Raw genomic sequence first — 24,969 nt, 5'->3', positions numbered from 1 at the left:
CAGGAATGAGGCCAATTTTATCGAAGCATCTAATTAAAATGGAGGGTGAATATATTGGTCAGATCAGTGGTAGAATGAGAGTAGATAGGGTAGACAAGATTATTAGGCTGAAAATAGGATTTTGCAGTTTGCATTCACATTTATGCCTTTAACTCTAACAAAAACTCTTGTTCAGATATATTTGTGTAAAATAAATATTATATTATTACTTTTATTTTTATTTTATAAAGAAATATACTGGAACTCAGAGAGATGTGACTTGTCCAGCAGCCTCAGGTTTTCATACTCCAAACGCTGTGCCACTCCACCATATTTTGTTGTTTCTTCCTTGACAGTCAACCCAGCCAATCAAAGCAGGCTCTTTCCCCATTTTCTACCTTTGACTCATGGAGTAGCTTTCAGGCTATTTACACTTCCCTAGAGAAGCAAATCTGGGTCAAGATAAGATATATGCTATCCATATTACTGACTCCTTTAGGAAGGGAAGAAAGGCATTTTGATTAGTTAATCTTTTTCAGAACCCCGGCCATATATGGTTTACAGGGGCCCGGATATAGAATTCTGCTCTATTACTTCTTAATAGGGATATATATAAAGGAAAATTTCAATACCCTGGAAGATCCCACAAATGTTGCCAGATTTAATTGAATTATCATCTGAATATTATATATTAATCTAATATTTGACATGCTAGAGTGTATGGATGTGTATGTGTAAACAAACACACAGTGTAAGGGAAGATGCTGAAATAAGGAAGATGCTGAAATGTTAAAGTTAACTTTCCCACATGGAAAATGAAATAGTTTGCAGGTTACTTTTCTGAACTTCACTTAATTCCTAACTATGTTAATACCCAACCAGTGAGTAGAAAAAGAATGAAACACATTTTACTTGAAGTTCCTTTCTGTTCTTACCTAGAACATGGTAATCCAAAGAAGTACAAAAAGAAGAAGTAGAAGCAGATATGCTATTAGGAATGTAAATAACATAATAACACTGATTGCGATAGAGCCTTAGGCAAGGGTTGGACATTCTGCTGAGGAGCGAAGTGGAGAAGCCCACTTTTCTAAGACTAACAGATAATAAAAATAAATCATGTTCATGGAAATTAAAGAAAGAATATTTCCATTGTCAGGTTATGTGATACACATCTCACATTTTCTCATCAATTTTTGCCTTAAATTATGTACCTAAATCAAAATCATGATGGATTTAAGATTCATGCCAGCAGTTTATTTTTAACATGTAGAAAATTAATAGTAAAACTATAATAAAAGATCATTGCAAATATCTTTTGTAACATGTCACTAATTACCTGGCTTCAGATCTGTGCTTGGGCTCCTTGAAAAGCCAGGGCCCTTCTTCATCTCTTAGAATGTCATTATAACTTGGCATTTTCTGGGCATTTAGTAGATATGCAGTGAGCTAGTGTTGATAGGTGGGACATTCACATAATAGAAGGAAGAAAGATCACTTTTTTGATTAGTCACCATGGATTTAAGTGTTTTTAAACAAGAAATCATCTATAGAACTACATTGCAAGATAGCTTTAAAGATTAAAACTTTGTGAAGTACCTGGCATATTCTAGACACTTAATAAATAAAAAATATTTGATTGTTATTTAAAATTTTTTATTGACAGAGTTTTGTTTTGACTTTGCTTTTTTCTAAGATCTTTGAAAATACATATTGTTAGTACATATTGATTTATATTTTGTTCCTTTGAAGGAAAGAACAGAAATGTTATTCCCCTCTAAGCAAAGATTGATCTTAAAATATTTTTGTGCCATTTTTATTGTAAGCAAGTTTACCACATTCATATAATAGGCATTCAAGATAGTTCACTTACTAAGGGAACCATATTTTTTAAAATAAGATATTTGACCAGTTGAATAGATTGTAGTAATTTGTAGTAAACTACGGCTGAAATCTCACTGATCCCACTAGATGGCGTTAATTCATTAAGTGATAACTTCATCCTCTTGCTGAGGCAGACAGACTCCTATGGAGTTGAATTTATTTTGAGTATCTTTAGAAGGTGAGTCTAGCAGTACGTTCATAGACTCCTTTCCATTTGTATAATATGATTTGTGGAGGTTATTTGGAAATATTAGGAAGATCAGAAACTTGAGCCAGATTTATTCAAACTAAAAATCTGTAATAAGCTACAGTATTTTGTTGGGAGCTATTAATTCTAGCTTTAACTTATCCTTTGCCCTAATTGTATATCCCACTGAAAGATTCTGAACTTACTGTTTTCTTATAGTTTATTGCCTTATCATAATTCTTGTTTGGGCTTCTGGAAACGGGGAAACAATTGAAAGTGGGAAGCAGATACTGTTTAAAGCACATAGTTTATAACAGATTTAATTTAAAATCATTTGGTTCTTATAAGAACTAGATCAACAATGAACCATTTATAGGTTGTTCTGGTTCTTTAGTTATAAATGTAAAATAAAATGAACATCCCAATTATTTAATTATCTCTGAATTTGAATTATTTATTATTTACAAAGACCATTTTATATTACAGATTAGCCCATTTTCAAAGTTTAAAAATTGTGCTTTTCCACAGTTATTTTGTAGGCTCTGAATAATTAAGCTATTTTATTTTATTTTTTCTTTCTGTTCTTAAGAGTTCTGAAGTGAAATATTTTAAAGAAATGATGAATACATTTCACATGCAAAAAAGATTCCACATTTCATTAGAAGTGATTTTTTTTTTTCATTATCAGATTCGTACAGCGAAAAAAATTGTTTCAAAATTGATGGGATGATCTACCTTGAGCCATAGTGGCTTAATTACACCACAAACATTATTCTTTTATTCATTGCTCATGGGGAGTAAGTGGTTGGTGCTGATGGTTCCCTTAATGTTTATTTAACCATTCCAGTGTAAGGCAGTTCAGATTCCTTAGTAAAAAGATGGCCAATAATTTCATTCACTGGTTGTACTAAAAAGCTGGGAAAAGTCAAGGGCTTATGCCAATAGTGTCAAAGTAACCTGTTTTATAAGTCAGAACAGGAAGGTCTGAATATTTGGTGCTCATTAATATCTCAGATGAGAATTTTTGATTTTCCTTATGATCTTAGATGAAAGCTTTAACCAAAAACATCAACTCCGTAAGGTAATTTAGTATATACAAGGCATAACTGTATTGTGACTGTTTTTTTTTTTTGTGTGACTTATCACCTTATGCACATATTTGTACTTACGGTTATCATATAGGCATGTATTAAAATTTAGCTGCATAATCTCCATTTCCATCTTGAGAGAGATTTCGATGACAGAGAAATACTATTGTAAAGGAGAGAAGTAAACATCGTTGGGTATCACTTGAGCTTATTTACTTTTCTGTGTTTCTTCTTGGGAGTAGACCTAAGAAAGAGAGGAATAATTTTAAGTGAATGTAGGTATATGAGTGTAGTGAAAGAGAGGGAGAGACGGTCGTCTTTTCAGGAGGCATTAACTCTATTTTACAAACAGATCTTTGGGTGATAAGTTCTTAGTCTTGAGGAGACAGTTTAATGGAATGCTGTCCAGTCCTGACAGGATATAGCACTTATCCAGAGTAAAACTTAAGTACTATAACAAAATAAATATTTCTGTGCTGTGCAAATGAATATGAAGGAAAATGAGTTTCTGTTGGATAAGAGGTCAAATGAGCACAGTTCTTTAAAATTGTTATGTTGAAGAAAAGGATATAATGTTCCATTATAGCCACTGATCAAATATTTTAGTTCATGAAATATCATCACTTACATGTTTTAAGTAGCTTTTAATATAATCTTAAAACAAGGACTTCCTTTTCTTCTCTGCCCGCACCCTCCATTGTCTCTTCTTTTCTTTTTATTGAGATATAATTGACATTTAACATTATATTAGTTTCAGGTATACAACATAATGATTTGATGTTTATTTTTTATTGAGGCATAATTGACATATTAGTTTATTTCTTATCTAATTAAAAGTGAAATCCTTTACCTTTGGTCAAAAGTACAGATTTTTTGCTGCGTCCAAGACATCTTGGATTACTTCACTTGGTTGTATAGCCGCACCATCCACGATGTCAGACCACTTCTGAGAACGCTGACTGTTGTTAAGAGCCCTTTTGCATTGGATTATTTAGTTTTTAGGAAGATGGATATCTGATGACGTTTCTTACCAGTATGCATAATTTGGTGATTTTAAAAATTTAAGTAAAATATTTTTAAAATTTAAGTAAAATGAAACAAAAAGGGAGGAGAGGACTTTAATCATTGGTATATCTTTTTAATTTTCTACTTTGTGACTCCATTAAAAAAACCCAACTCTGTAATTTTGAAGCAGAGATTCTGAAATTACCACTTTTCTAAAAATATCACTTACAGCTGAAACTTAATATAGCTAAGCATTTTAGTTTTGGGGATGATACATATTTTCATAAAGATGTATTTCCAAATGGAAATAGCACTGAGGCTTCTGAAATAGGGAACTTTTCCAAAACAAGCTTGTGGTTGCCTGGGTGAGAATATTAGGTTGCAACACTCAAAAAGGAAATCCTGGCATAGGAAGCAATTGTTGAAGGGCAAATGTCCACAGTCTAACAAAGCTTTTGAAGGCACTTATATGGACCTGAGTGCAAGGCCTCCCCAGTACCTTTCAAATTAAAATGTCATATGCGTCATGATGTGCTGAGCCATGCTTATACTTCCATCTTTGATTCTGTTTTACATAATACACTGTTCTTATTTCTAATCTTCTATAAGTACTAGTCATCATCCAAGTGAGAATTGCAGCCTTTTCTTACTCTGCCCTTCATGAAAATGTCATCATAATGGACAACAGGGCAGCTTTATGATGTTTTAAGAGTCAAGTTCATCAGCATTTTTAGACTATTGTTTTATTATTTAGTGTCATTATTAGTACTCAATACTGAATATTTTATGACTAATTTTTTTAAAAAAATTTTTTCTTCTTTGAGTGGGGATGAGGGATATATAGGCATTATCCTCATTTTGAAACAGAGGAAACTAATACTAAAGAGAGGCAAAGTGGTGATGAGAGTCACTCACAAGGATGGGGTGAAAGAAAAACCAGCACTCTGGTTTGTAAAGTTTTTTAGCATTTGGCCTAAGCTCTTTCCTTATATAGTAGAGGTACAACATTTTCATGACTATTTTTGTTTAAATGGCACTCCGAATATACAGATTTTCTTTTCAAAACAAGAAGCATCTGAGTTTTTAAAAGATTCTACTAAGGAAATTAGTCTTGTTTTTACAACTTTCTATCTCAGGCTCTCTGAAAATAATTTTAAATGGATTTATGCCCTTTTGGGGAGAAGGAAAAGTCACAGAAGTAGACTTAAATTGATGATGAGAGTCTAAAAGAGTTGGAATTCAGTTTTCAAGCTTTAGTAAAATTTCTGCAGCAGATATGTATTTATTAAATGAATTCATTTTATTTGAATTTATTTAATTTGAGCTGCATTTTAAGTAAAACAGTACCATTAGTCTACTTAATATTGACAATGTTAAGATTTTGTTTTATTTTGTTTTGGGGACTTCCATTATTACTAGTGGTAGAACTGTGGCTTTGGGGAAGAAAGGCCCTGAATAAGTCTGTGAACTAGGTGCTCAGTGGAGGGTGTCTGGCTGGGGGGAGGGGTGGGAGACTATCTAAATACCCTGAAATGTATGCAGAATATGTGTGTATATGTTCATGCATATATGGCATTTTGGAGGAGAGGGTCCATAGTTCTTCATTATGATCTTAAAGGGGTATGTGATACCCCTTCTCCCCAGTGGTAAGATCCATGATCTAAATCAGTTCCCTTATTTGTTTGAGTAGAAAACATTTTATTTTCCCCTCAAACGAAGAGGGCCACATGTAAATACCTTTTTTCAAATAGTACTTTTAAAAACTAGAAGTGTTTGCTGAGGAATGTTCTCAAATAAATCATAATTTATATATGGAAAGAGATATGGTAGATTACTCATTCTGTTGGAAAGTTAATAAATTTCACAAGTCGTACTAAGTACAAGTTACAAATTAGTTCCTTCCTGAAACATTAGCCATTCCACAATTATTTTGAGGACTAAGTACTCTAGTTATAAAATCCAGATATAGAAACAAATCTTGAAAATGGAACAAAGGAAAAAGTCACTCAGAGGAGCTCTCAACTCACCATTAAAACTCAGCCAGTGTGCCAGATTGTAATGATTTAAATCACTAATGAAATTCATGTTATTTGAGAGAGATTTTTTTTTAACATTAAGTGAGGTAGTAATCTTCCAGTAAAATTTAATGAAAACATTTACTCATGTAAATTGGAGCTTTATTTTTATATATTAGTTTTACCATTTTATTTGTTTTTACTAAAAATAGTCATTCTTTTCCTTATATTTCCTTATGAAATCTTTCAGAACCACTTCTAGAAATGGCATCATTTTGCCATAAGTATTTTGTTTTCGCCCCTATCTAGTTTTTATGAAGTAGTGCTAACTCTGCCTTAATTTGATTTGGCATCCCTGCAATTGAACATTTGTAAGTATCTTGTATTATGGCCCATCTGTGTTGTCATAGAAACCAAAGACCTCCATCCTCTTCCCTCTAGTTAAAAATGGAATGCAAACAGGGCTTCAAAGTGACGTTTTTCTAGTACGAGTGACAGCCCTGTGAAGTGCAGAACAGAAAGGTTTCTTATTGGTTTTATTCTCTGATGGCCTATCGTACCAGTTAACTCTGGTGCACGCAGCTTTTCTCTTGAAAATCTGGCACGATACTAATGGAATTTTTAAAGTGTATGCATCAGGGAGAAAAAAAAAGAAAGCATTTAATCCTCTTTCTGCTCTTTTCTTACATAAAAATGCAGTGTTAGCTAGCAGTGTTTTTGTTTTCTTCCCTGTGTTATTAGCTGGTCTGTTGAAGCTGTGGGACACGTGTGGCGGAAGTGCTGATTAGTCACCACAACTGTGGCTTTCATTATTAGTCTCATTTATTTCTCAGGTCAGGTGAATATGGTTTTATCTCATTGGAACCTGTAGGCTCTTTGGCTAAAAGTACACTGCAGTAATTTATTAGAAGAAAATTTGTTGATATGGCAGTTCTCATAGCCCGTCTTGGACTTGATTCTAAAACATATTAGAACCCCCATATCTACCACCCTGGTGGTCACAGAATCCTTGACTTTACCTTGAAGGTTTTTCAACTTACACATTCCCTTCAACTTCTCTACCAGAACAATACATGACTTATGTGATATTTCTGCTTCTAAAGCAGCTATGTTAATAAGTTCCAGTGTGTTCTTTCGGTTGTGTTAGCAAAATGTCTGGATTTGATGGCTAATTAAGATTTGTTGAACCACTAATGTGGCATTAGTCAAAGTTTAGAATGTCAAATTTTTATTTAAACCTACATTTTGAATTTAGAAAATGATATAGTGATCTCTGGGAAACAAATAATGAAAAACAGACATGTAAGATTATATCCTAATAGGAATGTTTCAGAAGGGTTGGATTAAAATCATTAGACAATTGCACCCAATGAATTTTTGGTCACTTTTAAGTCTACTATTTTTTGAAAGGAAAACATTAAAGTCTTTAAATAACATCTACAATTTGACTGTTACCTAGTTTCTGGTAATTGTGTACTTTCTTATCTTTAGTCTCACGTCTCAACTAATGGTCATTTTCAGCAGTGAATTTAGAAATGTTAAGAGTATTATCAAATCTTGATGAAAGAGACTGCAACTCCCAGGAGAGAATAAGTAAGAGGTAGGGTTTAGCTGCTGTTATATCTAAAGGTAAGAGAATATAGTTTCCAAATATCACTGTATTCCTTGGCATATAGTTTAGAAGTGAATAATTTGTTTTCATAGCATAGTGTGGGAAATGATGTAGCAGTTTCTTTATGCTAAACATGTTTTCTTTTTTTAAAGTTTGCTGTCCTCACTTGTAATTTGGTGGTGATGTGTTTTGCAAGTATCAGGCAGTTGAGAGGGTTAACATCCTGGCCTCGGTTCTCCAGTCAATTTGAAAATTAGAATCTTCCCTAGATCATTATTTCCATTTCTCAGTGTCTGTTAAAAAAAGATTATAGATGTTGCTAGTTGTTCAGTAAATGTCATATTGCTGCAGGCTTGCACAAGGTTGTGACTTGGCCTTAGCACAGAGGAATAGGACAAGCATTTCTATTCACCACTGTGGTGACTCATCCTCAGGAGAGAAGTTAAGGAGTTTGTGTACACTGGAGACGGTAGGGCCTTGAACAAAAGGAAATGTGATAAATTTCTCACCCACTAAGATTCAGAAATTCTCTTGTAGGTATCACCCCTCTCATTCCTGTGCTTTATCATCACCAGTTATTTGTTGCTAATAAGCAACGTAATATTTTGTTCTTTCAAATCTGTTTTTAAGTATATTTCTGTACATCATCAACATAGTTTTTCCTCCTCTGACCACCAACCTAGTAACTACTCAGCTCCTTCTAAATTATACATTTTTTGGTCCTCTAAATACATTTTTAAATTTCCTTTCTAAAATGGACCTGCATTTTCAGGTGCATTTGTTAGAAACAAGATAGATAATTCTGCATTTTATATTCTCAAAGAACAGTCTTCTTAAATTTAAAGAATAGAGACCAGTGGAAGTATATACATGCCTTTTCATTGGGTACATATTTGTTTACTAAGGGACCTCTAATCAACCACTAGCATCTAAACTTGCCTTACTCCATTTCTCCAAAATAATAATTTTTAATTAATATAGATAGCCCACATTTGTTTCTGTCTCAAAATTTTTTTCTTGGATTTACCTCAAAATGTACACTCTACCAGATTTGATCTTGTCTTCTATTTGTGGCTCCACTTTCTCTATTTATTGCTCTCTGCTCTGTTTACATATGTTTTAATCTTCCAATAATTTTACTTGTTAATATTCTATAAGAAATGTTATAGTTCTTTCGCATATGTATCGTCTATCTCCTGAACTAGCTATATAAACTTTTTAAAAAATTAAATAACTTTTTAATATTATGCCACAACATCTAATAGAATACTGTATACTCTCTAGGGGTATTCAATAAATATTGTTTTGATACTTATATTTCTCACCACCCTAGTCATGGTCCTAATATCCTTTCAAATCTAAGATGAGAGAGTGATTAGCAAAATGTATGTAAAATAGCAAGCAAACTGATAGTTGTGGGTGAATCAAAGGATGTTCTGAGAACCTTTTCTAATGCTGCTTTAAATTCGTGTGCTAATCACACAGATGGAAACCTGTCAATGAGTAAGTTGCCAATCTTTAAAACAAAGAAGACCAGAATGGTTTGTATTTGCCGTTTATGTTCTTGTCTTCTGGGATTCAGTAATCTTTTTAGCCCCTCTCCACAGTAGTACATGTATATGCCTGGGTAGCAGGCTGATTGCTGCTGATGGTACTAAAATGTTTTGATAGGAGAAAAACTGTGCTGCCACCTTCCTTACAAGCCCAGTGTTCAGAAATGACCTCTTTGCACATGGGCCTGTGGTGTATCTTTTTTTTTTTGTACAAGAGCAGAATAAGGTCTGACTCTAGTTGATTGAAGTGGTAGTTTTAGATTCTGATAAGAAGACCTATTGCTGGTGAGGGATGTTGAAATTGCAGAATGAGTTTGCAGCGTGAGGCAGGTCTGTGTAGCAGCAGGTTGATTTGCACCGTGAGACAAGCAGCACATATAAACAGATGGCCCAACAATGAGTCAGAGCAACAGATCCTGAGCAGGTAGATTGGCTTTTGCCTGATTCTTAACATGGTTATGGAGAGTGGAATTTTAATGTCTGCCACTTTTCAAATGAAAAACAAGTACTTAGTGAAAGAAATTCTATCCATTGGGAAATGGAAAATATGCATTATTAGGTAGAGGAGAAATCTGACTGCCACTGGATCTGGACATTGAAAAACCAACATTTTTGGGAGCTGCTTCCTATAGGCTTGGTCCAGCTTTATCTTTTGGCATGTGACTATTCAGCATCATTATGCCGAACGCTTCAGCATGTGATGTGCAACAAGAAAATATTAAAATTATATCTTTTATATTGGGTTTAAAGAATTATAAACTATTTAGTTGCAAGCACAAGTCTGATATTTGAGTTAAGAAACATTTTTTAAAAGGATACCATGGCAGTAAGTGTCATAAAAACTTATAGTAACCTACGTTTATAATGGTATTAAGTAAAAGAAAAATATTAAGGGAAAAGTCCTTTAGCTTCATACATAAAGCATAGAAAAAAGGAAAAGTGTAGTAGAATTCCCAGATCTAATCATCTATCTTCAAAATGTAAATGTAAACAATCATTTCTCTGCCAAACACTTTCAGAAATACTAAGCATCTCATTAATTTTCAAAAACAAGATTCACCGTAGTTTTATATCTCTAGAAAAGTCTTTTAAATATAACATTTGATGAAAAATGCCATGCCACTTGAGTTCCTATACTTTAATTCTCTGATTGTCAGATTATACTTAACTGTAAACCGACAGCCTTAGTGCATACATTTGCCAAAAAAAGCAAGTTAGTAGTGAGTAGCACTACTAACCTGTTGGCCTTCCTTAGGTCACTGTGGTTAGGGATGTACCTAGAAACACACACTACCACAGAGACTTTATTCTGAGATGTTGTGAGGGCTGTGAATGCCATTGGTTAGTTAAGGCAGAAGTATGAATATAGCTACCTTTTGTTCCCAAGTGATTGGGATCCTATTCAGAATTAATTGTGCCAGCACTTACTTCCCAAATTGGCTTTTGTTTTATGTGCTGAAGCATGTAACACCTAGCCTTTGCTCAGTGCACGCATGCGTTCTCTCTCTCTCTCAAAAAGAGAAATTACTTACATGACCACTGTCAAGGATAGAGATAGACTTAATGCTAGTTCTTAATCAGTTTTTTTAAAAAATGAGTTACTGAGAGAACCATAAGGAGAAATACTTTAGTGAGTAAATTGCCTTCACAACATGCAGCTTGTAGACACCAATGTGATCTAATTGTAATATAGATCACCTGTAATTGTATCACCCTGTAAGCTTTAGTAAATTGAATACATTTCTTATGGGATGCCATGTTATCAAAAGGTAGAAAAATAGTAATAAATTAGGTTTTGATACTGTAAGGTTTATCAGAAGATTTTTGAATCACTTTGGGTTTTAAATAAGCTCCCATCATCTGTTTGCTGGTTTCTAGCTTTACATTTTGGTTTGTTTTTGTCTACACATGTATAATTGAGCTGAATATGTGTGCCAATAAGTAGAGGAGCTTCGTAGCTGCGTTCAGCTTCTGCTTAAGTCTGCAGTATTAAAGTGTTCTTTTTGTTGCATGTGCTGCTCTTGCAGACTCTGTAGAGCCTTATCAAATGCAGCCAGTTGGTGCTGCTGGTATGAAAGCACAGGGGAGCTCTCATGTGGAAGGTTAATGGAGTGTAATTATAAAGAAAAATGAACTGCTCAACCACTCTATCTCACTCTACCTGCACCAGGAGTGACAAGTGTTCTGATCTTTTATAAATCCTGGAGCAGAGGTTTAACCATCTAAAATTATGACAGTATAACTGTCACACAAACAAACACCCTGTGAAGTATAGGTATGCACCCCTGTGTAGGAATGATTCCTTCCAGTTATAGGGAGTCCCAGTTAGGAAAGGAGCACCTTCAGCCATCAAAAAAATCTGCTTGTTAAACATTGTACTTTCGTGTCACTTCTTCTTTTCCACTTAATTTATTCCATTTTCTTTTCCTAAAGATGCTTTCTCCCTTCTGATTAGTGGCAAGGCTGACAGCCTGCATACGAGTAGGTCCGTTCCACTGTGTATCTGTCAGATGACAAATATCTTTGCTTTCTCTAAGTAGGTCTATCACACTTGCCCCTACAGCCCTCCTTAAATCAACTGGGTTCTTTTTAAAGGGGATGTAAATAATTGTCTCCTCCTTCTCAGCATCTAAGTGGAATAGGCTGTAGGAAGCTCGAGTATTGTCTAACAGGTTTTTTTGTGTAGCATAGAGATCATATACGTTTCTTTTGAGCTCAAGATGGAGTTAGATCCTTGTGTCCTGTAGTTGAAAATGTCACAGGGAATATTTAGTAAGGAAGATGAAACTGGGAGGAACAAGGACAGAGAAGGACCAAGGAGACATTCAAAGACTGTGATGACTAGACAAATCTGTGTTACTGGTGTGTCACATGTCACATTGCCAGTGAATGTTGCAAAGTTGTTGTGCCACTGGAACATCCGAAGGGTAAGCAGAGCTGGATTGCAGAGAGTTGATTTAGTGCTTTTGCCAGCTTAGCACAGAGTTGGAATAAGGTGTTGCAGAGTGATGCACCACCAACAAAACCCCTGACATCTTGTTCTTACCAAGTCTAAAACATAACCACTCTTGGCGAGGCTGTGCTGCCTACTGAGATAAGTAAATTCAGCATCACATACATTAGGCCTGTGGAGACTAAGCAGAAGTGATGGCTGTGTCACTTGCACAGCAGTCTTATTGACTGAGCCTTGGTCTTGTGTGATGATGGGGGAGGGGCAGCCAGGATTTCTAGTAGCAGCTCTGAAAGTGGGAGGCTGATTTTAAACCTCTCTGTGTGGTTTATAATGTTATTTCCTCAGCACCTTTGCATATGGGTTTTGATCATTTATGCTCTATTTTAAAAGCAAAATAGCCATATAGTTTTCGTGGCAGTAGGATTAATCTGTTAGTGAATAAAAATTTTAAACCCAGCTTTATACGAGTGGCTAGTAAGCAAAGTTTGCTGTGATTCACTCTTTTAAAAACCCACTGGGACCCAATATTTTACCAGTCTAAATGTTGCCAATGTACATTAAATTTATTAAATTGAAGTCATTGTTCCAGAATTGAAGTTTTGGGCTTGAGGCTGGAAGGTTAGAAATAGCATCTTAAAATTGTCCATCATACTTCATAGATGAGGAAGCATATCATTCTCTTGGGTTGGCTCCATGTGTATCCCTGCTCAGCTGCCAGAGAGAATATCTTTGATGATAGAAATATAGTCTCTCTGGCATTTTGGAGCAAGTTATCCAGCACTGCACAGTCCCTTTAAGAAATGCCCAGCCCTTCCAAGTGCACATAGCAGTTTATAGGAACTTCACCACAGAATGGACACTGTGGGTAGAATTTGCTCCAGACTCATCTCTTGAGATGTCCTTGCCTCATTTCTGGCTCTCCTGTTTCCTGCCTTGACTGCATCCTCTGGCTCCTCTCCTGCTTGACCCCTTCATTTTGTTACGCAAGTTACTCTTCTTCCTTAGTTCTACACGGCCTTTGTTTCCTAGCTGTTTACTGTATCTAGAGACTGATGTTCAACAAAAGACATCTCTCCCCCTGGCCCAGCTTCCCACACCGGTGTACTCTACATTTAGTCAGTCCACTTGGATATCACCCAACCTCCTGTCAGCCCCAGAAGAGTTGGTTCAGACAAATGAGCTCCAGCTCTTTGTTCAGTGAACAGAGAGCTTCATTCACACTAGTTTTCCAGAATATGGGGAGTCCATATTCTAGTGCCATTTTACTGTGGTAAGTTTTGATTGGTCATCAGTTGCCATATGCCTTAGTTTCCCTGTCTGAATCCATGACAGTTGCCTTAATCCACCCCCACACAATTGTGAGAACCTTATTTGATAAGAGGGTATGAAAACGTACAATTGTAAAGAGCTATATAATCATCACATCATTAGGGAAATATTTGTGGAAAATGGTCCCATCATTTTTTATTTAGGGTTCACTTAGAAAAAATATTAAATAATCCATATGTTTGTAACATGAATTTCTTTTTTCTTAATTATATAAATGATTTAGAAAAATCTGAGTACTCAAAAACAAGAACCAGTTAAGTGCAGGAGATGTTTCTAGTGTTTTGGTTAGATTCCAAATCTGATGATTACATTTTGCTTACTAGAATTCCCTGGGTAGCTTCAACAAGGTAGCTTTCATTTTACTGACCTCTACAATGAGGCTGTTTAAACAGCTGCTTTCTTCAGCCCTGGAGACAGTTATGGTTCGGTGATAGAGAAACTGATTCCAGTTCATTCTTACGTCTATGTTACATGATGGGAAGGGGTTTAAATGATCTGTAAGTACTTTAAGCTGTTTTGATAAAGCTGGCACAATTATGGGACATATTATTACTGAAATTTGCTTTATATTTTATAAATAGTTATCTGTCTCCTTGTATCTTCAGATATTTTATCTTATCATATTCTTCTCAGTACTGATTGATTACTTGCTTTTTATGTCTGTGCTTCTTCCCCCTAAAAGTCACACCCCAGCCTTTTCACAGTGGTGAAATTGTAATCAATCAGAAAACCATTTTAATTTTCGGGTTATCCGAAATCCTTTTTGACTCACTTCTTATTGTTGAAAATTTTTCTAAGTAATGTTTGATTCCTCTCCTAGTAACTACTGTTCAGTGAATGTAATTACCGTCTGGGGGTCGAGAACTGGTAGCCTGTGGTCATAATCTAACCAGCAGAGATATTTTGTTTGACTCAAAACATTAAAAGCAATCCTTACATTTGTGGCGTTAGGGCATTCCCTCTCCAGTTGACCTTGGTCCCCATCACTCATTATTATTTCATAGCTGGCTAGCTTCATTCACACATAGTACCTGCCTGACCCTGGTTCCATGTGAATGTTCGATCCCTGTATGAAACCATTCTTTAATGATTTAGCTTCTCTAGTGTGTCAGGGTGATGGTACTATGTGCATTATGAGCATTAGTTTTCTTTTAGGTACTAGGTACTATGTGCATTATGAGCATTAGTTTTCTTTTACAGTGCTTATTTGTAGAGGTAGAAAGTATAATCAAGAGACTGTATTCTTGTCATTCAGAGAGTCATAGAATTTTAAGCAGAAGAGAATGTTGAAGATACAGTGGAGAAGCTGAGACCAAGATCAGGTAGATAATTCACCCAAGGTCACAAACCTAGTTTCATAACAGCTGCAAAACTAGAATCCAGATTTCTTGACGCTTTGTATTATTTCTACTACAAAATACTACCTCTCTACTTATTTTTCCTAAAAGCAGAATGGGAATGTATATACAATTTTTCCTTAGGTGCTTTCGTTGGTTTGCTATATTATGTAGTGTATAGCTGTCGGGGAGGGAGGGCATGGAATTAGATATCAGAAACTAGAACTATTAAGTCTGACTCTACCTGACTTGAGACCTAGGTCAAGTCACTTCGATGCTCAGAATCTCATTGTACTAGGTGGCAGGTAATTGCTATCTGATATTATTGCTGTTGTTTTTAATTGTAACCATTATAGAACTCACCAGCTGCCACATTAGACTGAAAATCAAGAGAACTACTGTGGTACATTCAGACAATGGAATATTATTTGGCGGTAAAAAGAAATGAGCTATCAAGCCATGAAAAGGCATGTAGGAACTTGAACTGCATATTACTAAGTGAAAGAAGTCCATTAGGAAAGGCTACCTGCTGTATGGTTCCAACTACATCACATTGTGGAAAAGGCAAAATTATGGAAATAGTAGAATGATCAGTGATTGCCAGGGGTTGGGGGAAGAGAGATGAATAGGCAGAGCACAGAGAATTTTTAGGGCAGTGAAATTATTCCATATAATGCTACAATACTGGATATATGTCATTATACATTTGTCAAAACCCAAAGGATGTATAACATTAAGAGTGAACCCTAGTGTAAACTTTGGATTTTGGGTGATGATGATATGTCAGTGTAGATTCATAAGTTTTAACAAATGTGCCATTCTGGTAAGGATGTTGATAGTAAGCGATGCTATGGGTCAGGAGGCAGGGGGTATATAGGAATTCTCTGTACCTTTTGCTCAGTTTTACTGTGAACTTAAAACTGCTCTAAGAAGTCTTGTTTTTTTAAAAAAAATCAAGGGACTGATCTTATGTTCAGTTCAGTGTCCTCGTCTCATATGAACCTGCACCTCAGTAATTGTGTTGGATATGAAAACTGGAGAACAGTATAGTAAAAGATTGAGCTACACTTACTTCACTACTAAGAAGTAAGCTAAAAGAAGATAAAAATAACATCATTTTTACTGCGGTCATTCCATCTTTTCTAAAACTTGGGGAGTGTGTATGGGTGTATGTGTGTGAAGACTTTAAATATTCATGTAGAGATTTGTCGATTGGATTTACTGATTTTCATAGCCTATGAAAAATTATTTTTTTCACATGAGATTTAATAAAATACTTGAAATTTTAATCAAGTATTTTTTATTCAGTAAGAGATTATTCATGCCTTCTTCTAGCTGAATCTCTATCTCTCTTTAATAAAAACTTCTAGTACTGACAATTTAAAACAAAACAAACCTTCTCTGAAAGTCTGAAAGATGAGTTCAGGTTTCTTCTGTCTCTGATGCCAGAAAACCCAAACTAAATACAGAGTAGTGCAAATCATCCTTTGTCACGTGTCTTGGAAGATCCAATCCCTTGAAGTTACCCATCCCTCATCTTGGCAGCCTACATAGGTGATAGAATTGCTCTCTCTCTGTTGTTTTATGTGGGGTCTTGTCAGAAAGTAAATTTGTAACACTTAATTTTTCTCTTCTAGTGGTTGTAACAAATACTTCCTGATAAACTATTTAGTTAGTGAATACTTTGTGAAATTAAGAGATACTCATTCAGTAGCTTTGAAATCTTTTTATAGCTGTGTGTTTATGCTGTTACTGTAGATGATAAAAATTATGTTTTTAAGTATCAAGAGTGTATTGTCCAGGATGTACTTTTGTTAAAATACTTCCCAATTCAAATTTCAGTGTTTAGTGATTTATAAGACTTGTTTAAATGTAAGGAAAATATTACATTTCACCATAGGATATTTTCTATCTAATGTATCCTGCCTCACAGAGATATTATTCTAATACTATTATCTGTCTTTTTCTCTATTTTAAGAAAAAAACTGCCAAATTGAGGATTGTTAAAATGTGTCCTCGCCTTTAGAAATGATTGATCCGTGTCTTAGTATATGTACTTTGTGTAGAATTTGTTTAAATAATCTGTTATATTTTCTTCTTTCAGCATCTGATTCTGTCTTGTTTCTGGGAAAAGAGGGCTTCCTGCATTACCACAAATTGTACCCAGGGCTTGGAGTCGGTAAAACAATCTGTTTTATCTGAGCAGTGTTCCATAAAATGATAAAGGTTTTTGGTTTGGTTCCTCTCTTTCTCTCCCCCCATTTTAGGATCATTACTGTGCTCAAATTGTATTTTCATATCCCACTTGTCAGGGACAGCCCCAGTGCAGCCATTTCCAATCATCATTCTTTTGTGAGGAAAACCACAGCAGCTTCAGGGCAGAGCAATGAGAGAATTTCTGTCGTGCATGGGACAACTGACATTAACAAGGCAATGCTGCCTTTTAAGTTGTGGGGTAGAGCGGTGGAATGATGAATGACGAGCTGGTGGTGTGTGCAGGTCTGTAACAGATAGTTACGGAGGGGCATGCATTTTGCCGAACTGGAGCTTAATTTACAAATTAATAGCCTCCATGTCATATCTCATTGTGTGGTACAAACACAATGAGTCAGGCACTTTTTATTTTAGCAAGCAACTAAATTACGCAGATTATAAATGGTTCTTAATGTTTTTTTTTTCTTTCTGTTCTCATTAATGTATCTAAGGGTCTTTACTAGGTCAGGTTACATTTAAATTGGACATCTATTTTTTACACTCAGAATATGGCCCTGAACCACTATAGAGATGTAAGAAATCTGGCCTGTACCTAGATTTCTACACAGGGAAGTAATCCCTAATGTGTTTGATTTCTGAGATTGAAAGGCAACAGGTATCATTGTCCTTCTTAATCCTGTACTTTGGGCAATTCTCATTTAAAAAATATAGTTTGAACTAATAGATGTTAAAAAATCAAGTGTTTGAAATATAATTGGCATTGGAAATGAAAGTCCCATTTAATTAGCTGTTGCTCTGAGTTAAAAATTCACACTAGACAAATTGTAGTATTCATTGGTTATCATCTCTTATTTTCACATTGCCCTCAACAGTTTCCTAAACATTCCTCGCCATTAATTCATTTGATCCTCAACACTTTTGTGAAACAAGCTTAGTGTTTCAAAGAGATGTAGAGAAATGTAGGCCAACTGGGTTCTGATTTTGGCTTCTTTGGTCTTTTATTATAGAGAATTGTATTACAACTGTCATTCCCAGCATGCAGTGCTCTTTTTTATTCTGTGTGTTTTTACTATTTTGCCCTAGCATCTGGATATGTTACATATTGGAAAACTGTAGTTCTCCAGGGGCCACATCTCTCTTGTGTGCAACAGCTACACTCTTTTCTTGTGATGCAAGTTAAAGGCAGTCAGCCCCCAGGTTCTTAGAATGGTCCCTGGATATAGGTGGAGTTTGACTCCAGCAGTCCTCACAATCTTTTATAGTCATGCATAAGGAGTGTGTGTGGGTGGGGTGGGGTGGGGTGGGGGTTGAGCTTACCTATTAGAGCGTGAATGAACTAAACTAGAAGAATGTAAACTGCATTTTAATCAGGCTATCAAATAAAGGGTCTAATCCCCTATGGAGATGGAATATAAATCCCATTGATATGAATAAAAGGTCTGTTCTCCTGTGGAGATGGAATTGGGCTGTAAAACCTCTTGATGTAAATGTGTGAGTGTGTGTGTTAAAGAAGAGTAAACCCCAAAGAATAATTTTTTAAATTAAAAAAGTAAGCCAAAGTCTAATCAGTACCATGACATATGCGTTCTCCACCATCTGTTAAGCATCTATGTAGAGAAGTTTGAACTTCATCAAAAAAAACCCACATAATTCCAGCTGCTGCTGTTCTTAATTCATTTATATCGTACTGTAAAAATTCCATGGCACCTTGCAGAACTATAAAATAATTATCTGTGTTCTAAACTGTCTTAAGACCAAACATTCTCTTTAGTAGACAACATATATACAGACAGTTCCCTGTGTAAGATAAGGTTGTAGATACTGCTTCTGCCAAACAGGTGGTATTTTTAAAGAGTATATTCCTTTTTAAAGAATTTTAAAAGGTTAGAAGCTATTTGCTGATTCTGACCCTGAAACTGAACATTGGGGAGTTTGGGGAAAACCTTCTTGTGCCTTACAAAATGAGTAAAGCACAATTATGTTTAGCTAAGAATATTTTTATAGCTGCTGCCACCAGTATTCCTCCTCCTCTTCTGTCCGAATTCTGTCCTGTATGTCTCCCCTGGAACATTCCCTCTAATAACTTCCACGCATATTCTCCCATTGCATTTCACTTACTACATTAAGAAGGAGCTTATTTAGAGTTTATTGCTTCTTTTCCCTGTGTTTTAGTTCATAAAATGGTGGACTCTTTACTTAATTTAGTAACACATACCTTTTACTTTAGATTGTAATTTCGTCATTGTTATGCCAGTAACATACCCCATTCTTTAGAGGATAATTAGTGTTAGCATTCTGAAGACTGTCATCATATCTCCTTCCTCCGTTTTTACTGTTGATGAATATTAGTGTTACTTATAAATGCAATGATTGAATTTCAGTCAGACAGTAGAAAGTTTTTGTTTCTTCGAATACATTCTAACTTCATCAGCAAATATATATTTCTCCATGTTAGTTTTTCTGCACACAAAAATTTTAGTTTCTCTGGTTTCATTTGAGCAATTGGTTAGTCTGAAGACCTGGAAAATTTTTTCACATTTTATGTATGAAGATGGGTAAGATTTGTTCTTGACTTTCTGGATTTGTGAAGTCAAAAGTCTCTATCAGCCTCTGGTATGAAGAGTGAAAGTATGAAGGGTGAAGAAAAGGATGAATTTTTAAGGCAGTACTATGTAAGAAGATGTCTGAGTGGGTGTGGCCCTCTCATGATTGATATAAAAGAGATAATGCCAACTAGAACAAAAACAAATTGTGGAAAAGCAAAAACTTAAAAGCACCGACATCCAGGAGGGCAGGGCCTGTGACTGGAGTTTCTTTTGAGGGAAGCTTTCCAAAATTTGTGTGAGTTTGATAGAAATAAACTGGCGGCTTAGTTGGAGGGGTAGAGGCTGGCCTTCCTTCGCTCCGTCTTTCTTCTGTATTGACCAGGGCCATGGACCTTGGAGTGAATGACTGACTTAGGAAAACAAGAACCTGATTTTTAGTTGAATTAGACCTATAAACTTTTGTATTTTTCTTTAGGAATCTGTTTTGCTGTTCTGCAAACTCATTTATAGTTTGCTGAATGTCACAGAATTGATCACCATGACTACCTGTCTCAGAAACTGTGACTTGAAGTGTCAGAGGCTCTGAACTCTTCTGCCTGAACAAGCCCTGATGAAACCTAGTGATGTGCATGCCAAGGGAATCTGAGGCTTGGAATTAACATGCTGGGTTTATGAAGCAGTTCTTGGCAGATGGATTGGAGGGGGCGGTACTAGCCATTCTGGATGCCTGGCACATTGGCCTGTTGTTTATAGAAAATATATTAAGGAGAGAAGATAAGTTATTAACTTTTCTCCCTCCCTTCTGCCTTCATTCTTTCCAGCATTTCCTCTTTCATTTTCTTCATTTTTTCTCTTTTAACTCTCTTTAACTTATTAGTGAATGATGAATGGCACAGTTTCAGGATAATGTTCCAAGATAATTAGCTATATTTTAAGGTCTCCTTTATATGTGAATAACATCGAAGGTATCCAGTTGTTTATGCCAGCATAACCTTCATTAATGATCAGCAGAAGTTGATTTCTTTGTTTAAAACACATAATGGTAAAAGTATACTTACTTTCTGTGGAGACGAGAGGATACTTAGTAACTTTGCCTGATACCATATAACTAAGATTTATGAAATATTATGGCTGTCTTCTCTTGCTGCCACCCAGAACTGGTACTGACTCAGATCAGGGTCCTGCTGGGGTTAATGTGATTTTCGTGTTTTCAGGACTGAACTAGAACAAGACTGGATTGTGGGACTTGGAAAAGCCAGCAAATTATTCAACAACTCTCTTTCTTTAGCCAGTCTTTAAAAGAGTGTGCCTGGCCTCTGGACACCTAAGGAGCACCTTCACTACAGCGCTTACCTAACTTTAGACCATTGGTTTCCAAAATGCAGTGATAGATGTTTAAGTTATGGAAGACATCAGTGCTTACCCCAGAAATTTGATTTTTTTAAAAAAATTTCACAGATAGGCACAACTACACACTTGATATTCTTTTAGTCTTGTGGTAAACACAGCAAGAAGTACAGGAGAGATGCATTTCTTAGCAGCACTCTGAAATATACCAGAGCCTTCTTTCCAAGAAAACTTTACCCAGCTCCTACGATCTGACCCGTGTCCAGTCTGCACAGCTCACTTTCTTATTTTTCCTCCTCTCAAGGACTAATGTAAGTTTGCAAATATTTTGAACCCTCCTTCCCCTGCCCCCTTGGTTCCACAGGCTTTGTTTCAGGCCCTGGGGGAGGAACAGTTGTGAATGCAGTGTGACTCACTGACTCCCACTTCCCTGATTCTGGTTCTGATTGGTCGTCACCTTGTTCTAGCCATATGGCTGCAGAGTACTCTAGCCTGCATCCCTTTCTCTTTCCTTCCCCTACTGTTCCCTTCTGTTGTACACAACACTGGGAGTGGGTTCCGGGCTTTGTCTCTTGCTTGTAGTTTACCCCAGTTGGGCAGTAAGTAAGAGAGCACACTGTATTTCCTAAGGATGGCGGTAGAGGAGAAAAACACCCTTCCCTTTTGTGCCTGGTATAGTAATTATTTAGTTTCCTGTGCTGTTTTTGTTCAAAATTTATTTTTTGGCAAGTGTCGCATTTGTGTTGTATTATTTCCTCCTGGTTTCTCTCCTCCTCCTGATTTGAGCTGTTGGGTTTTTTCTTCTTCTTCTTCTTTTTTTTTAGTGAAAGTTGTTGGAATCTCTTTTCTCTGTATGCTATGCTACATTTTTTGCGAGTTTGTTAATATGGTTGATTAATGCTGATTAAGATGTTGGGGAGGGGGGAGATTGAAAGCAACTCTAAATAATTCTTTAATTGCTAAATGTCTTAATGTTCTAGCAGTTACCAAGCAATAAAATCTACCTATGATACTCAGAATTACCTGTAGCACCACTGCTATTACTTTCCCCTCTCCTAAACTCTATCGGTTCAATGACTCTGCCATTTGTACTTGAGAAACAGGACTTCGAAGACTTGAAAGTTAATTTTTATAAGCATTAGATATTTTTATTAACTTACATTTTTATTCTGCAGGTGGTTTTCGCAAAGACATTGGACTCTGAATCCTTTTTAATATTTAACTACTGAAAGAGAAAGTGCTAGACGTTCCCCCCACCCCAAAAATGGCCTTCATGTGACATTTTCATTGCCTAAAAGGAATCAGTAATAAAAACGTAAAAATTCTCTCAATAATGTATTTCGTATTGACTTAAGTTTTTTAAAAATCTGTTTTTTCAGTATTTTAAGGTTCTAATATGTTAAGCAGGTAACCTGCAGGTTGGGATTCTTTAGAACAGGGGTCCCTCAATGCCCAGGCCACAGACCAGTATGGGTTATTTCTGATAAAAATGGATTGCTATTTTCTAATGTAGATTATGAAGGGAGAAAAAGAAGTGAAAGATGACCAGTATGGGTCTGTGGCCTGTTAGGAACTGGGCCACACAGCAGGAGGTGAGCGGCGGGCAGGGGAGCATGAAGCTTCATCTGTACTTGCAGCTGCTCCCCAGCACTAGCATCACCAGCTCAGCTCCACCTCAGATCACCAGGCATTAGATTCTCATAGAAACACCAGTCCCTGGTGCCAAAAAGGTGGGGGACCACTGCTTTAGACGGTATGTGTAATGAAGTTGGTTAGAATCTTAAGCAAGAATTCGAAAATCAACCTTGATCCTTTGATTTTATTTAACTCTTTATTGAAAGATCATCTTTCACTTCTTTTTCTCCCTTCATAATCTACATTAGAAAATAGCAATCCATTTTTATCAGAAATAACAAACCTGAGTTAGTGAACCCACTTGAAAGTATACAAGAGGAGTGCTGCTTATACTTTCTTTCATCTGTTAGGGCAGGAGAGTTGGAATCCAAGTCTGGCTCCGAATGGATTTTACATATTCTCTGAGCCATTTGCATCACTTTACATATCATATAAAGAGAATGAGGACATTGACTTAGGTGCATAGTATAGTACTGTACAAAATAAATCCTTGCCCTCATGGAGCTTACATCCTGTTGAAATGTATTTTAAAGTAATGAAGGTATCCAAGTATACATTTTTCTTGGATTTGAACAAAGTCTAGAAAATCTAAGAAACCTTAATTTTAAATTTTTATTGCATGTAACTGAATGTCTACTCTGCCTAAACGTGTTTCTCCAGATCCTAGCCTACCAAAGGAGTCCTGCTCATAAGTTGTGCATTTCAGTAATTTAGAATGTTTATTGTTTATATTGCATATTTCTGAGATCAAGAGTTCTTTGCTTAAAAGCCTGTTTAATGTTTAAATCTGGCATAGATACATGATGTTTGTTTAACAGAAATTAGTATGGCTGGTATCTATGTTGTCAGATGCAAAAAGAAAAATGACCAAAAATGTGCCGATCACAGTTCTGAGTACTCTGCATATAGCAGCTTGTTTGGTACTTGTAAGAACGCTGAGGATATTGGTAGTCGCCTCCTTTTACAGTAACTTGACCAACATCATACAGCTGGTAATTAGCAAAACTGAAGTTTGAATTGAGTCAGTCTGTCTCTAGAGTCGCGTCTTCACTGCTACCCTATACTGCCCTTCCAACCTAACATGCTAAGCTAATATTAGTCATGAAATCTGAGATCTAGTGTGACTTCTATTAGCTTTTCTTCTCATGTGTGCCTCAGTTTCCCTTTATATATAAACGTTTCTTATGCCATGGGTTTCTAATTTGTCAAATCTAAATTTTAGATATTGTAACAAGTTTCAGATCAAAGTCGTCAGAGAATAATAGAACACTGTTCTGATAGATTTTATTTCTTTTTGTCTTCATTTGGTAGAAAAGAGTAGTTGAACAGCTACGGAAGAACCTGATAGTAAAGCAAGAACAACCAGACAAGTTCCAAATACAGCCATTGCCACAATCAGAAAACAAACTACAAACAGCACAGCAGCAACCACTACAGCAGCTACAGCAACAGCAGCAGTACCACCACCACCACACCCAGTCGGCTGCACCCTCTCCCAATCTGACTGCTTCACAGGTAAAAGTGTGGCTGGAGCTCTGCAGGCTTCGTATTGCAGATTGATTTGTTATTGGTCATGTAGAAATGGGTCCCGTTTCAGGTTTTATAAAGCTCAACTGTCACTAAACAAAAGTTACTTTGTTTACTTTTTTGTATTATAACTGGGATAAGAATCACTAGAAATTCATTATCAGAAGGAAACAGTACTAAGGAGCAAAAGTTAAATGATTTCCCCCTTTTCCAAAGAAGGAGGGAATGGTAGTCGATGACAAAGAAAAATCTCTTCTCTGTATTAGAACAGAAGTAAAGTCTTATTTTGAATTTCTGGAGTATTTGTTTGCACTTGTTCTAAAAATCTGTGTGACTTGATCACCTCTGGAATCGTTTTTCTGGATTTCTTAGCAAAAAGGCGTGGAGATATTTCAGGGTCAGTGCCCCTGGGACCAGGTAGAAAGAGGCATTTAGAAGGGTGATATATTTCCATTATTCATAGAAACAAAACATTCATTTCTTAGACCATATTCAAGAGAATATGAATCCTGTTCTAATATACTGAAGGAAATCTGAAGTGGAAGCTACAGGTCCAAACTAGAACTAAAGAGTTAGAAGCTTAATAACATTCTAACTTGGTATAGCTGTGCAAATGATTGTCCTGCAAAGAGTATTTAAACTAGCACATAATGTAAGGATAGCAAGGCGATCAAGATACACAAAAAGGGCATATTTGGACATGACAGTCAATCAAGAAAATTATTCAAGCTTGATCTTTACATACTTAGATGTAATATGGG

At 35.9% G+C, this 24,969-nt stretch overlaps 1 protein-coding gene across 19 annotated transcripts in view; it reads left to right on the top strand.

The window, feature by feature from the left end:
* The window catches only part of PHF21A (PHD finger protein 21A), a 159,484-nt gene that overhangs the window by 96,812 nt on the left and 37,703 nt on the right, over positions 1 to 24,969 (top strand). For all 19 annotated transcript variants that reach the window (XM_025044057.1, XM_025044062.1, XM_025044061.1 and 16 more), the window contains one exon: positions 23,993 to 24,196. In XM_025044057.1, the coding sequence (XP_024899825.1) occupies positions 23,993 to 24,196 (204 nt within the window). The remainder of the gene's footprint in view (positions 1 to 23,992; positions 24,197 to 24,969) is intronic.

The sequence above is a fragment of the Pteropus alecto genome, unplaced genomic scaffold, assembly GCF_000325575.1.
Source record: "Pteropus alecto unplaced genomic scaffold, ASM32557v1 scaffold71, whole genome shotgun sequence".
Lineage (NCBI taxonomy): Eukaryota > Metazoa > Chordata > Mammalia > Chiroptera > Pteropodidae > Pteropus > Pteropus alecto.
Note: the sequence above shows the minus strand (reverse complement) of the source record. Positions and strands in the feature narration are given on the sequence as shown.